General features: G+C 45.6%; 1 protein-coding gene across 2 annotated transcripts in view; it reads left to right on the forward strand.

Moving 5' to 3' along the window:
- The window catches only part of LOC115203560 (vacuolar protein sorting-associated protein 13C), a 248732-nt gene that overhangs the window by 131797 nt on the left and 102339 nt on the right, over positions 1–14596 (forward strand). For both annotated transcript variants that reach the window (XM_029768341.1, XM_029768340.1), the window contains exons 39-45: positions 3470–3529; positions 4341–4500; positions 8914–9033; positions 9287–9390; positions 9517–9684; positions 9996–10300; positions 13884–14028. In XM_029768341.1, coding sequence (XP_029624201.1) covers positions 3470–3529; positions 4341–4500; positions 8914–9033; positions 9287–9390; positions 9517–9684; positions 9996–10300; positions 13884–14028 — 1062 coding nt within the window. The remainder of the gene's footprint in view (positions 1–3469; positions 3530–4340; positions 4501–8913; positions 9034–9286; positions 9391–9516; positions 9685–9995; positions 10301–13883; positions 14029–14596) is intronic.

Consider the following 14596-nt stretch of genomic DNA (forward strand, 5'->3'; position numbering starts at 1 on the left):
CTCTAGCCCGGTCTATACCTCTAGGCCGGTCTATACCTCTAGCCAGGTCTATACCTCTAGCGCAGTCTATACCTCTAGCCAGGTCTATACCTCTAGCCAGGTCTATACCTCTAGCCAGGTCTATACCTCTAGCCCGGTCTATACCTCTAGCCCGGTCTATACCTCTAGCCAGGTCTATACCTCTAGCGCAGTCTATACCTTTAGCCCGGTCTATACCTCTAGCCCGGTCTATACCTCTAGCGCAGTCTATACCTCTAGCCAGGTCTATACCTCTAGCCCGGTCTATACCTCTAGCCAGGTCTATACCTCTATCCCAGTCTATACCTCTAGCCCGGTCTATACCTCTAGCCAGGTCTATACCTCTAGCCCGGTCTATACCTCTAGCCCAGTCTATACCTCTAGCCCGGTCTATACCTCTAGCCCGGTCTATACCTCTAGCCAGGTCTATACCTCTAGCCAGGTCTATACCTCTAGCCAGGTCTATACCTCTAGCCAGGTCTATACCTCTAGCCCGGTCTATACCTCTAGCCCGGTCTATACCTCTAGCGCAGTCTATACCTCTATCCCAGTCTATACCTCTAGCCCGGTCTATACCTCTAGCCCGGTCTATACCTCTAGCCCGGTCTATACCTCTAGCCAGGTCTATACCTCTAGCCAGGTCTATACCTCTAGCCAGGTCTATACCTCTAGCCAGGTCTATACCTCTAGCCAGGTCTATACCTCTAGCGCGGTCTATACCTCTAGCCCGGTCTATACCTCTAGCCCGGTCTATACCTCTAGCCCGGTCTATACCTCTAGCCCGGTCTATACCTCTAGGCCGGTCTATACCTCTAGCCCGGTCTATACCTCTAGCCCGGTCTATACCTCTAGCCAGGTCTATACCTCTAGCCCGGTCTATACCTCTAGGCCGGTCTATACCTCTAGCCCAGTCTATACCTCTAGCCCAGTCTATACCTCTAGCCCGGTCTATACCTCTAGCCCGGTCTATACCTCTAGCCCGGTCTATACCTCTAGCCCAGTCTATACCTTTAGCCCGGTCTATAGTACTTAGTGTTCTTGATTTGACCTTGTGCTCTGTGTGTTCATTGGCTGTATAAAGATTGAGAGTTCTTGCTAAAGTCCTCACTAACTCAACAGAATAAAAAACACTTTATTTTTTATTTTATTTAACCTTTATTTAACTAGGCAAGTCAGTTAAGAACAAATTCTTATTTACAATGACGGCCTACCAAAAGGCAAAAGGCCTCCTGCGGGACGGGGGCCTGGGATTAAAAAGAAAGAAAGAAAGAAAACATAAATATAGGACAAAACACACATCACAACAAGAGAGACAACACAACACTACATAAAGAGAGACCGAAGACAACAACATAGCATGGCAGCAACACATGACAACACAGCATGGTAGCAACACAACATGACAACAACATGGTAGAAACACAACATGACAACAACATGGTAGCAACACAACATGACAACAACATGGTAGCAACACAACATGGCAGCAACACAAAACATGGGACAAACATTATTGCTTTTATGTATTATTCTTATGGAGTCTTATTATTGTTATTATTATTAAAGCCTTGTATAACAGCAAACACCAAGTCGATACAGACTCTATGCAGAGCTTGTTTTCCCCCTACAGTTCTGGAATTATTTTATCACTTTGGAAAATAAAGCAGTGATGTCGTTAAGTTATTAAATACCTAATTAAACTCCTTTTATGAGCCTTTCCTAAAATAGGAAATTCAGATATGAATTCTTCGAAATACAAAGAGGCGCTTTCCCAGAATCCCCATGGTCATTGTACTGTAGTTATATGAAGGATACAGTAATTATAGCTGTTCAGAAACCCCCAGCCATATGTCCTCTCTCTGTGGACATGTTTTCTGTGCCAGGCAGCAGGCTCTGGTGTCAATACAACCCAGAGATGTCATCTTCAACCTCGTACCTCAATCTCATTTTAGAGATGCTGTACAAGGCAGCATTACATTATCACTGTCTGTCTCTGTCTCTGTCATTATCAACACAATAGACCAGGGCACTCTCCAGACCTGGGCTGTGTCCAAAATGGCACCATATTCCCTATACAGTGCACTACTTTTAACCAGAGCCCTATGCCGGCCCTTGTCACAAGTAGTACACTATATAGGAGTAGGGTTCCATTTCTGACATGGCCTAGGGCCCAGTCCAGACTTGGTGGTGCCTGGCGTCAAGCCTGACAACATGATCATCAGTGGTTTCTTAGTGAGATTTATGTGTTGATATGATCTTCCCAAATTATTGGTTGTCAGAGGCAGTGGTCCTAGTTAACAAAGCAGTATCTCTAAGGAACATGAGGAGGCCTAGTCAAAGCAGTATCTCTAAGGAACATGAGGAGGTCTAGTCAAAGCAGTATCTCTAAGGAACATGAGGAGGCGTAGTCAAAGCAGTATCTCTAAGGAACATGAGGAGGCCTAGTCAAAGCAGTATCTCTAAGGAACATGAGGAGGTCTAGTCAAAGCAGTATCTCTAAGGAACATGAGGAGGCCTAGTCAAAGCAGTATCTCTAAGGAACATGAGGAGGCCTAGTCAAAGCAGTATCTCTAAGGAACATGAGGAGGTCTAGTCAAAGCAGTATCTCTAAGGAACATGAGGAGGTCTAGTCAAAGCAGTATCTCTAAGGAACATGAAGAGGTCTAGTCAAAGCAGTATCTCTAAGGAACATGAGGAGGTCTAGTCAAAGCAGTATCTCTAAGGAACATGAGGAGGTCTAGTCAAAGCAGTATCTCTAAGGAACATGAGGAGGCCTAGTCAAAGCAGTATCTCTAAGGAACATGAGGAGGCCTAGTCAAAGCAGTATCTCTAAGGAACATGAGGAGGTCTAGTCAAAGCAGTATCTCTAAGGAACATGAGGAGGCCTAGTCAAAGCAGTATCTCTAAGGAACATGAGGAGGCCTAGTCATAGCAGTATCTCTAAGGAACATGAGGAGGCCTAGTCAAAGTCTACATTGTGTTATTTTGAGCATTTAAACAACTGCTAATGTTTTGTGATAGTGATCGATTTTGGGTTTTCATTGTGTTCCCACTACCCCTAAATGACTGCTATTTGATTTGTTTCCATTACCCCTAAATGACTGCTAATTGATTTGTTTCCACTACCCCTAAATGACTGCTAATTGATTTGTTCCCACTACCCCTAAATGACTGCTAATTGATTTGTTTCCATTACCCCTAAATGACTGCTAATTGATTTGTTTCCATTACCCCCTAAATGACTGCTAATTGATTTGTTCCCACTACCCCTAAATGACTGCTATTTGATTTGTTTCCATTACCCCTAAATGACTGCTAATTGATTTGTTTCCACTACCCCTAAATGACTGCTAATTGATTTGTTTCCATTACCCCTAAATGACTGCTAATTGATTTGTTTCCATTACCCCTAAATGACTGCTAATTGATTTGATGTTTTCTTTCTTCTCAGGCTGACAGAAATAGGCCAAACTTTGCCACTGTTCACAAGAATACTGAGCAGATGATCAATGTAAGTAATGATATCTAAACGGTCCCATACAACCAAGCGGGCAAAATTAAAATGACATCATTTCAACCAGACTCCAACCAGTTGTTTTTAAACTAGCATTAACTAGTTGTAATGCTGGGAAAGGTTCTGATATGTGTCTATGTTAAATACAACATTATGCCTTCACTTGTACGTTTCTAAATTCAGCGGCCGTGCTAATGTAGCCTGATGGTTGTTGAATGGGGATCTGAGAGGTCTGTGAAGCCTGCCGACATCTTTACCGTCTGATCGTCACAGTCCATGTGACTTGGTTAAGTGTCTCTCTCTCTCTTCTCTCTCTCTCTCTCCATCTCTCTCTCCCTCTCTCTCTCCATCTCTCTCTCCATCTCTCTCTCCCTCTCTCTCTCCATCTCTCTCTCTCTCTCTCTCTCTCTCTCTCTCTCTCCATCTCTCTCTCTCTCTCCATCTCTCTCTCTCTCCATTTCTCTCTCTCTCTCCATTTCTCTCTCTCATCTCTCTCTCTCTCCATTTCTCTCTCTCTCTCATCTCTTTCTCCATCTCTCTCTCATCTCTCTCTCTCTCTCTCCATTTCTCTCTCTCTCATCTCTCTCTCCATCTCTCTCTCCATTTCTCTCTCTCATCTCTCTCTCTCTCTCTCCATTTCTCTCTCTCTCTCATCTCTCTCTCCATCTCTCTCCCTCTCTCTCTCCATCTCTCTCTCTCTCTCCATTTCTCTCTCTCTCATATCTCTCTCCATCTCTCTCTCTCTCTCTCTCTCTCTCCATCTCTCTCTCTCTCGCTCCATCTCTCTCTCCATCTCCCCCTCCTGTAGGTAACCTTCACCTCCCTGGATCTACTGCTTCATACGGAGGCTCTCCTCTCAACCATAGACTTCCTGTCTTCAGCCCTGTCCTCCGGCAGCCTGCCCCCTTCACCAGAGGAGCCTAAGCAGAAGTCTGAGGAGAGCAGCAGGGCCATCTCCGCCAAGTCAAGTAAACACACAATATACTTTACACAAGGATACGACACACACTGTACAGATTTACACACACACACAAACATACAGACGGATGGACACACACTATGAGCATATACACACTCAACAGCCTGCACTCATCTTAGAAGGAAACTGGTCACAAGGCCAAGAAGAGGAGGGCCTTTCTTCATCAAGTCAGTAGACACACTTTATACCAGCCAGATCTCATCGTTTTCCCCTTTTCTGTTCAAACAGAATCAACTCAAAAGAGTTAAGGTTAGGTATTCATTCTGAGTGGTTAAGGTTAGTGCTATGGTCAGGGGGAAAAGGTCCGCGTTATTACCATCAAGTATTCTGGTGATGCTAGAGCGTTGTGAACTGGGTAGTTGCACAGCGGTCTAAGCAGCGGGATCCGTCTCCTAGCAACACCAGTTCACTGCCAGTATTGGTTGAGTGTTGAGGAAGACATGTACAGACGCTCCTAACATCACCAGTTCACCGCCAGTACTGGGTTATTGTTTAGAATTGGTTGAGTGTTGAGGAAGACGTACCGACGCTCCTAACATCACCAGTTCACTGTCAGTACTGGGTTATTGTTTAGAATTGGTTGAGTGTTGAGGAAGACGTACCGACGCTCCTAGCAACACCAGTTCATTGCCAGTACTGGGTTATTGTTTAGAATTGGTTGAGTGTTGAGGAAGACGTACCGACGCTCCTAGCAACACCAGTTCATTGCCAGTACTGGGTTATTGTTTAGAATTGGTTGAGTGTTGAGGAAGACGTACCGACGCTCCTAGCAACACCAGTTCATTGCCAGTACTGGGTTATTGTTTAGAATTGGTTGAGTGTTGAGGAAGACGTACCGACGCTCCTAGCAACACCAGTTCATTGCCAGTACTGGGTTATTGTTTAGAATTGGTTGAGTACCGATGTTCTGGGGACCTTTTCAAACGTCCAGGATCGGCGTCTATTTCTAGTGATCAGTCTGCTTTATACACTCTACACACCTCATACAGTAGTGTAAACACTACAGACGTGCATCACAGAGACAGCCCTTTATAAACATCATGAACACACCGTGTACATACAGTACATTCAGAAAGTATTCAGACATCTTGACTTTTTCCACATTTTGTTACGTTATTCAAAAATTGATTAAATTGTTTTTTTCCCTCATCAATCTACACACAATACCCCATAATGATAAAGCAAAAACAGGTTTTTAGAAATGTTTTCGAATATATTACAAATAAAAAACGGAAATATCACATTTACATAAGTATTCAGACCCTTTACTCAGTACTTTGTTGAAGCACCTTTGGCAGCGATTACAGCCTCGAGTCTTCTTGGGTATAACGCTACAAGCTTGGCACACCTGTATTTGGGGAGTTTCTCCCATTCTCTGCAGATCCTCTCAAGCTCTGTCAGGTTGGATGGGGAGCTTTGCTGCACCGCTATTTTCAGGTCTCTCCAGAGATGTTCGATCAGGTTAAAGTCTGGGCTCTGGCTAGGCCGCTCAAGGACATTCAGAGACTTGTCCCGAAGCCACTCCTGCGTTGTCTTGGCTGTGTGCTTAGGGTCATTGTCCTGTTGGATGGTGAACCTTCACCCCAGTCTGAGGTCCTGAGCGCTCTGGAGCGGGTTTTCATCAAGGATCTCCGATCATCTTTCCCTCGATCCTGACTAGTCTCCCAGTCCCTGCCACTGAAAAACATCCCCACAGCATGATGCTGCCACCACCATGCTTCAGCGTAGGGATGGTGCCAGGTTTCCTCCAGATGTGACGCTTGGCATTCAGGTCAAAGAGTTCAATCTTGGTTTCATCAGACCAGAGAATCTTGTTTCTCATGGTCTGTCCTTTAGGTGCCTTTCGGCAAACTCCAAGCGGGCTGTCATGTGCCTTTTACTGAGGTGTGGCTTCCGTCTGGCCACTCTAACATAAAGGCCTGATTGGTGGAGTGCTGCAGAGATGGTTGTCCTTCTGAAATGTTCTCCCATCTCCACAGAGTAACTCTAGAGCTCTGTCAGTGACCATCGGGTTCTTGGTCACCTCCCTGACCAAGGCCCTTCTCCACTGGGCGGCCAGCTCTAGGAAGAGACTTGGTGGTTCCAAATGTCTTCCATTTAAGAATGATGGAGTCTACTGTGTTCTTGGGGACCTTCAATGCTGCAGAAATGTTTTGGTACCCTTCCCCAGATCTGTGCCTCGACAGAATCCTGTCAGAGCTCTACGGACAATTCCTTTGACCTCATGGATTGGTTTTTGCTCTGACATGCACTGTCAACTGTAGGACCTTATATAGACAGGTGTGTGCCTTTCCAAATCATGTCCAATCAATTGAATTTACCACAGGTGGACTCCAATCAAGTTGTAGAAACATCTCAAGGATGATCAATGGAAACAGGATGCACCTGAGCTCAAATTCGAGTCTCATAGCAAAGGGTCTGAATACTTATGTAAATAAGTTATTTCTGTTTTTTAGTTTGTCATTATGGGGTATTGTGTGTAGATTAATGTATTTAATCCATTTTAGAATGAGGCTGTAACATAACAAAATGTGTAAAAAGTTAATTGGTCTGAATACTTTCTGAATGCACTGTACATACATACATACCCTACCTCCACCCTGCATCCTGTAAACTTGATCTCGCCCCATAAACAAATGAAAAACAGAGCAGTGGTTAGTAGATGAGATTAGAGCCCTCTTAGCCATGTCAAGTAAACACACACATCCTGCAAAAACATTGCCCACTCACACTCAGCATCTGCATACACACCTCGGATAGGGATCATCGAGCTGTGTCAGCAGGTCAATCTGGTGACCTGGTTAAATGAAGGCCAGTGGACCACTCCAAGTGGACTGTTGATTGCCATAGAATCCCCAGTTGGTGAGGGTAGGCAACAACACATCTGCCACGCTGATCCTCAACACTGGGGCCCCTCAGGGGTGCGTGCTTAGTCCCCTCCTGTACTCCCTATTCACCCACGACTGTGTGGCTAAACACGACTCCAGCATCATCATTAAGTTTGCTAATGACACAACAGTCGTTAGGCCTGATCACCAACAAAGATGAGACAGCCAATAGGGAGGAGGTCTGAGACCTGGCAGTGTGGTGGCCAGAACAACAACCTCTCCCTCAACGTGAGCAAGACAAAGGAGCTGATCGTGGACTACAGGAAAAGGAGGACCGAACAGGCGCCCATTAACATCGATGGGGCTGTAGTGGAGCGGGTCAAGAGTTTCAAGTTCCTTGGTGTCCACATCACCAACAAACTATCATTGTCCAAACACACCAAGACAGTCGTGAAGAGGGCACGACAACACTTTTTATCCTCAGGAGACTGAAAATATTTGGCATGGGTCCCCAGATCCTCAAAAGCTTCTACAGCTGCGCCATTGAGAGCATCCTGACCGGTTGCATCACCGCCTGGTATGGCAACTGCTCGGCATCCAACCATAAGGTGCGTACGGCCCAGTACATCACTGGGGCCAAGCTTCCTGCCATCCAGTGCCTATATAATAGGCGGTGTCAGAGGAAAGGCCAAAGAATTGTCAGACTCCAGTCACCCAAGTCATAGACTGTTCTCTCTGCTACCGCACAGCAAGCGGTATCGGAGCGCCAAGTCTAGGACCAATAGGCTCCTTAACAACTTCTACCACCAAGCCATAAGACTGCTGAACAATTAGTCAAATGGCCACCCGCACTATTTACATTGACTCCCCCCCCCCCCATTTTGTTTTTACCCTGCTGCTACTCGCTGTTTATTATCTATGCATAGTCACTTTACCCCTACCTACATGTACAAATGACCTCTAACCTGTACCCCCACACACTGACTCGATACTGGTACCCCCCTGTATATAGCCTCGTTATTTTACCTTTCTATTATTTTTTACTTTAGTTTATTTAGTAAATATTTTCTTAACTCTATTTCTTGAACTGCGTTGTTGGTTAAGGTCTTGTAAGTAAGCATTTCACGGTAAGGTCTACACCTGTTGTATTCGGCCCATGTGACAAAGTAAAAATGGTAAAAACCCAGCAGAAAGGAGCAGTACCATGTAACTGTGCTTCTTTTGAGTCTAAAATGACAATTGGTGTAAAATGGTAGGAGTAGGCCCTCCTGCAGCTCAGCAGTTTTAGCCTATTATAATATACATTATAAAGCCCTTGACTTCCTTACATGGCCTTTTTTGGTCATCTGAAATACATGAATGGATACATATTAAAATGACAGATGTAACAGATTCTGTTTTATATATATATATATATATTTGTTGTATTGGTTTTCACGTGTTAGTAATAAAAACATACCATTCATTACATATAACAGATTCCTAAGACCTAAGGGACTATCTTACATGTCTCTTTTGGTTGGTCAACCAAACGTTGAAATCATCATGTGACTTTGTGCCCGTTTCCATGACAGCGGCTCTAGGTTCTCCGTCGGACGGTGACGTCATCGACCTGAAGGTGATGATGCGGCTGGGGGCGTTCAACGTCCTAGTATGTGATCAGAACTGCAACATGGCTGACATCAAGATACAAGGTGCTGATATAGACAGAACCTCAGGGTCCGTACAGAACTCATAGGCTACACAATGTTGTCTTTATACAGCTACACTTTCATTTGATTATCGTCTAGGGCTTTTGTAAGGGATTTCAGCCAAGGTTTGTATATGATGAAAGTCAACAAAACATTTTTTGGGGGGTTGTTTAAGTGTCTTGTGCTTGTGTGGTTTACTGTTAACCTTTTCTGAAATGATGTTAGCATCCGATCAACATTTTATCTTGTTGTACAGGTTTCAATGGATCTCTCCTGATGCAAGGGCCCCAAACCCACATCTCTGCCCGCCTTCGGGATTTCATCGTCATTAATGTCGATCCAAAAAGTAATCACAAAAAGGTAAAGTCACAAAGTAAAACCATGAAAGATTTCAGTGATAGAGGGGAGATGTGGCTGTATATCATTCAACCCCGTGAAATAATTGCAGTTGAGTTTACCTGCTAACGTTTGGTTCTCCCGTTGCAGGCCATCTCTATCGTAGGAGACGAGGTGTTTAGTTTCAGTATGAGTCTGACCCCCAAGGCTACAGAGGGAGCCGGTTACGCAGACACCTCCAAGACAGACGGGAACGTCCAGCTCAACGTGGGCTGCGTCCAAGTCGTCTACCTCCACAAGTTTGTCATGTCTTTGCTGGTGAGTCTCAACGTTGGTACTGGAGAAATCTCTGACAACGGTCTTGAGTATTTAAAACCGTTCTTTGTATTTAAATATGCAGAGACTCTTTTTCTTCAGTTCCTGGGTTTTTTCAGAAATCCTGGTTGGATGATTCCCAGTGAAGGGATGCCTTACTGATTTCAGGAACCCTCCTAACTTTCTGAAAAAACATGAGAAGTTTCCTGGAAGTTTAGCTGTCCTAGCCTGGTCTCCGCTTTGATGCCCGCTCCATTCCTTTCTGAGCCCTTTCCGCTAAAGAACTTCACTCATCCATGTTTTCCTTCTCTTAGAATTTCACCAACAACTTTCAGACAGCCAAAGACGCGTTGAGTGTGGCCACGGCCCAGGCAGCAGAGAAGGCAGCCTCCAGCATCAGAGACTTTGCCCAGAAGAGCTTCCGTCTCTCCATGGACATCAGGCTGAAGGCTCCTCTCATCATCATCCCCCAGTCCTCCACTTCATACAATGCACTGGAGGTGGACCTGGGGCTCATCACGGTGGGGAACAGCTTCTCTCTACTTGCTGTGGAGGGATGTCCACTTCCTGCTGTCATTGATCACATGGACGTACAGCTCACACAGCTCAAACTGTCCAGGTCAGTGCATTCTGTTTAACACAGTCATCTTTTGCTTCATCAGGGCAGAAAGCAAGGGTTTAATGCCTGGTCCCAGATCAGAAAGCAAGGGTTTAATGCCTGGTCCCAGATCAGAAAGCAAGCGTTTAATGCCTGGTCCCAGATCAGAAAGCAAGGGTTTAATGCCTGGTCCCAGATCAGAAAGCAAGGGTTTAATGCCTGGTCCCAGATCAGAAAGCAAGGGTTTAATGCCTGGTCCCAGATCAGAAAGCAAGGGTTTAATGCCTGGTCCCAGATCAGAAAGCAAGGGTTTAACCTCTCTAGGGTTGGCGGGACGAAATCGCCCCCCCTACGTAACAGCCAGTGGAATCCTGTGGCGCGTTATTCAAATACTTTAGAAATGCTATTACTTCAATTTCTCAAACATATGACTATTTTAAACCATTTTAAAGACAAGACTCTCGTTAATCTAACCACACTGTCCGATTTCAAAAAGGCTTTACAACGAAAGCAAAACATTAGATTATGTCAGCAGAGTACCCAGCCAGAAATAATCAGACACCCATTTTTCAAGCTAGCATATAATGTCACAAAAAACAAAACCACAGCTAAATGCAGCACTAACCTTTGATGATCTTCATCAGATGACACACCTAGGACATTATGTTATACAATACATGCATATTTTGTTCAATCAAGTGCATATTTATATCAAAAACCAGCTTTTTACATTAGCATGTGACGTTCAGAACTAGCATACCCCCCACAAACTTCTGGTGAATTTACTAAAAATGTACTAAATTACTCACGATAAACGTTCACAAAAAGCATAACAATTATTTTAAGAATTATAGATACAGAACTCCTCTATGCACTCGCTATGTCCGATTTTAAAATAGCTTTTCGGTGAAAGCATATTTTGCAATATTCTAAGTAGATAGCCCGGCATCACAGGGCTAGCTATTTAGACACCCAGCAAGTTTAGCACTCACCAAAGTCAGATTTACTATAAGAAAAATGTTATTACCTTTGGTGTTCTTCGTCAGAATGCACTCCCAGGACTTCTACTTCAATAACAAATGTTGGTTTGGTCCCAAATAATCCATAGTTATGTTCAAATATCCTCTATTTTGTTCGTGCGTTCAAGACACTATCCGAATGGTAAATAAGGGTGACGAGCACGACGCATTTCGTGACAAAAAATGTCTAAATATTCCATTACCGTACTTCGAAGCATGTCAACCGCTGTTTAAAATCAATTTTTATGCCATTTTTCTCGTAAAAAAGCGATAATATTCCGACCAGCAAAGCGTGTTTACGTTCAAAGAGAGAGAAAATAAAAGCATGGGATCCCCTCGTGCACGAGCCTCAGTCTGATGGCCCTCTGATCGACCACCATCCAAACGCGCTAATGTTTTTCAGCCAGAGGCTGGAATTACATCATTCAGCTTTTTCCCTGGTTCTGAGAGCCTATGGGAGCCGTAGGAAGTGTCGCGTTACAGCAAAGATCCTCAGTTTTCAATAAACAGAGCCAAGAAGAACAAGAACTTGTCAGACAGGCCACTTCCTGTAAGGAATCTTCTCAGGTTTTTGCCTCCCATATGAGTTCTGTTATACTCACAGACACCATTCAAACAGTTTTAGAAACTTTAGGGTGTTTTCTATCCAAAGCCAATAATTATATGCATATTCTAGTTACTGGGCAGGAGTAGTAACCAGATTAAATCGGGTACGTTTTTTTATCCGACCGTGCAAATACTGCCCCCTATCCCCAACAGGTTAATGCCTGGTCCCAGATCAGAAAGCAAGGGTTTAATGCCTGGTCCCAGATCAGAAAGCAAGGGTTTGATGCCTGGTCCCAGATCAGAAAGCAAGGGTTTAATGCCTGGTCCCAGATCAGAAAGCAAGGGTTTAATGCCTGGTCCCAGATCAGAAAGCAAGGGTTTAATAACTGGCCCTAGATCTGTATGAGCTCTATCCAACTCCTCTGAGTATCGTTAGTTCTCGTATAATCTCAACCCGGCACAGCCTGAAGAGGACTGGCTAACCATCAGAGCCTGGTTCCTCTCTAAGTTTCTTCCTAGGTTCCTTCCTTTTCTAAGGAGTTTTCTTATTCACCGTTCCTCTACATCTGCATTGCTTGCTTTCTGTGGTTTCTGTATAAGCACAACTGCTGTTGTAAAAAAGGGCTTCATAAATACATTTGATTTATTTGAGTTGGTTCTCAAAGAAACTGCTTGGGTCAATCGTGGTCTTACTGACTAGGCTTGGGCGCTATACTGTATATACCGTATGCTGGGGTGTTTTGAAATACCGACGGTATGATATTCAATTCCGTAAAAGAAATTCAGCGTGGCGCCCTAAAGCATTCTACGCCTCTGCTTATAAGTTAACTATCTATCTCAGGTCTCCAGCTATACATTGGGTTTGTAACTTCCTAGCTAGATGTCAAGAACTAGCTTTTTGGTTACAGCAGGGGCAATCAATCCCCTCCTGGATCAAGAACTTTGCTGCCTACATGGCCTCCTGGCTACAGTACATGGCCTGCTGGCTACAGTACATGGCCTGCTGGCTACATTTTGTTTTGAGAGTGAAAAAAAAATCAAGTAATACTGTATACCTGGTGTCCACTGCCGGTAATACCGCATCCCTGGTGTCCACTGCCGGTAATACCGCATCCCTGGTGTCCACTGCCGGTAATACCGCATCCCCGGTGTCCACTGCCGGTAATACCGCATCCCCGGTGTCCACTGCCGGTAATACCGCATCCCCGGTGTCCACTGCCGGTAATACCGCCTTCTTGGTGTCCACTGCCGGTAATACCGCATCCCTGGGGTCCACTGCCGGTAATACCGCATCCCTGGTGTCCACTGCCGGTAATACCGCATCCCTGGTGTCCACTGCCGGTAATACCGCATCCCCGGTGTCCACTGCCGGTAATACCGCATCCCCGGTGTCCACTGCCGGTAATACCGCATCCCCGGTGTCCACTGCCGGTAATACCGCCTTCCTGGTGTCCACTGCCGGTAATACCGCATCCCTGGTGTCCACTGCCGGTAATACCGCATCCCTGGGGTCCACTGCCGGTAATACCGCCTTCCTGGTGTCCACTGCCGGTAATACCGCATCCCTGGTGTCCACTGCCGGTAATACCGCATCCCTGGGGTCCACTGCCGGTAATACCGCATCCCTGGGGTCCACTGCCGGTAATACCGCATCCCTGGGGTCAACTGCCGGTAATACCGCATCCCTGGGGTCCACTGCCGGTAATACCGCATCCCTGGGGTCCACTGCCGGTAATACCGCATCCCTGGGGTCCACTGCCGGTAATACCGCCTCCCTGGTGTCCACTGCCGGTAATACCGCCTCCCTGGTGTCCACTGCCGGTAATACCGCCTCCCTGGTGTCCACTGCCGGTAATACCGTATACCTGGTGTCCACTGCCGGTAATACCGCATCCCTGGTGTCCACCTCCGCTAATACCGCTTCCCTGGGTTGGTACAGGAATGGTATGAAGGTCTGGATACACCCTAATACTGCATAGTGTAGCTGAATAAGCCAGTTGTCTAGCTATCCCTGTCTATGATTTGCTTCTCTTTATTAGGATTTACATGGAAAAAGACTCTCAGCCCAGTACTGAGCTGCTGGAGCCTGTCAACCTGCTCCTAACAGTGAAGAGGAACCTGGCTGCAGCATGGTACAAGAAGATGGCTGCCATAGAGGTAGACGGAGACCTCAAGCCCATGAAGGTAGGAGCTTAACAGTAACCATAGAGGTAGACAGAGCCCATGAAGGTAGGAGCTAACAGTAACCATAGAGGTAGACAGAGCCCATGAAGGTAGGAGCTTAACAGTAACCATAGAGGTAGACAGAGCCCATGAAGGTAGGAGCTAACAGTAACCATAGAGGTAGACAGAGCCCATGAAGGTAGGAGCTAACAGTAACCATTGAGGTAGACAGAGACCTACAGCCCATGAAGGTTGGAGATAACAGTAACCATAGAGGTAGACAGAGCCCATGAAGGTAGGAGCTAACAGTAACCATAGAGGTAGACAGAGACCTACAGCCCATGAAGGTAGGAGCTAACAGTAACCATAGAGGTAGACAGAGCCCATGAAGGTAGGAGCTAACAGTAACCATAGAGGTAGACAGAGCCCATGAAGGTAGGAGCTAACAGTAACCATAGAGGTAGACAGAGACCTACAGCCCATGAAGGTAGGAGCTAACAGTAACCATAGAGGTAGACAGAGACCTACAGCCCATGAAGGTAGGAGCTAACAGTAACCATAGAGGTAGACAGAGCCCATGAAGGTAGGA

The sequence above is a fragment of the Salmo trutta genome, chromosome 12 (genome assembly GCF_901001165.1).
Source record: "Salmo trutta chromosome 12, fSalTru1.1, whole genome shotgun sequence".
NCBI classification, from domain to species: Eukaryota; Metazoa; Chordata; class Actinopteri; order Salmoniformes; family Salmonidae; genus Salmo; species Salmo trutta.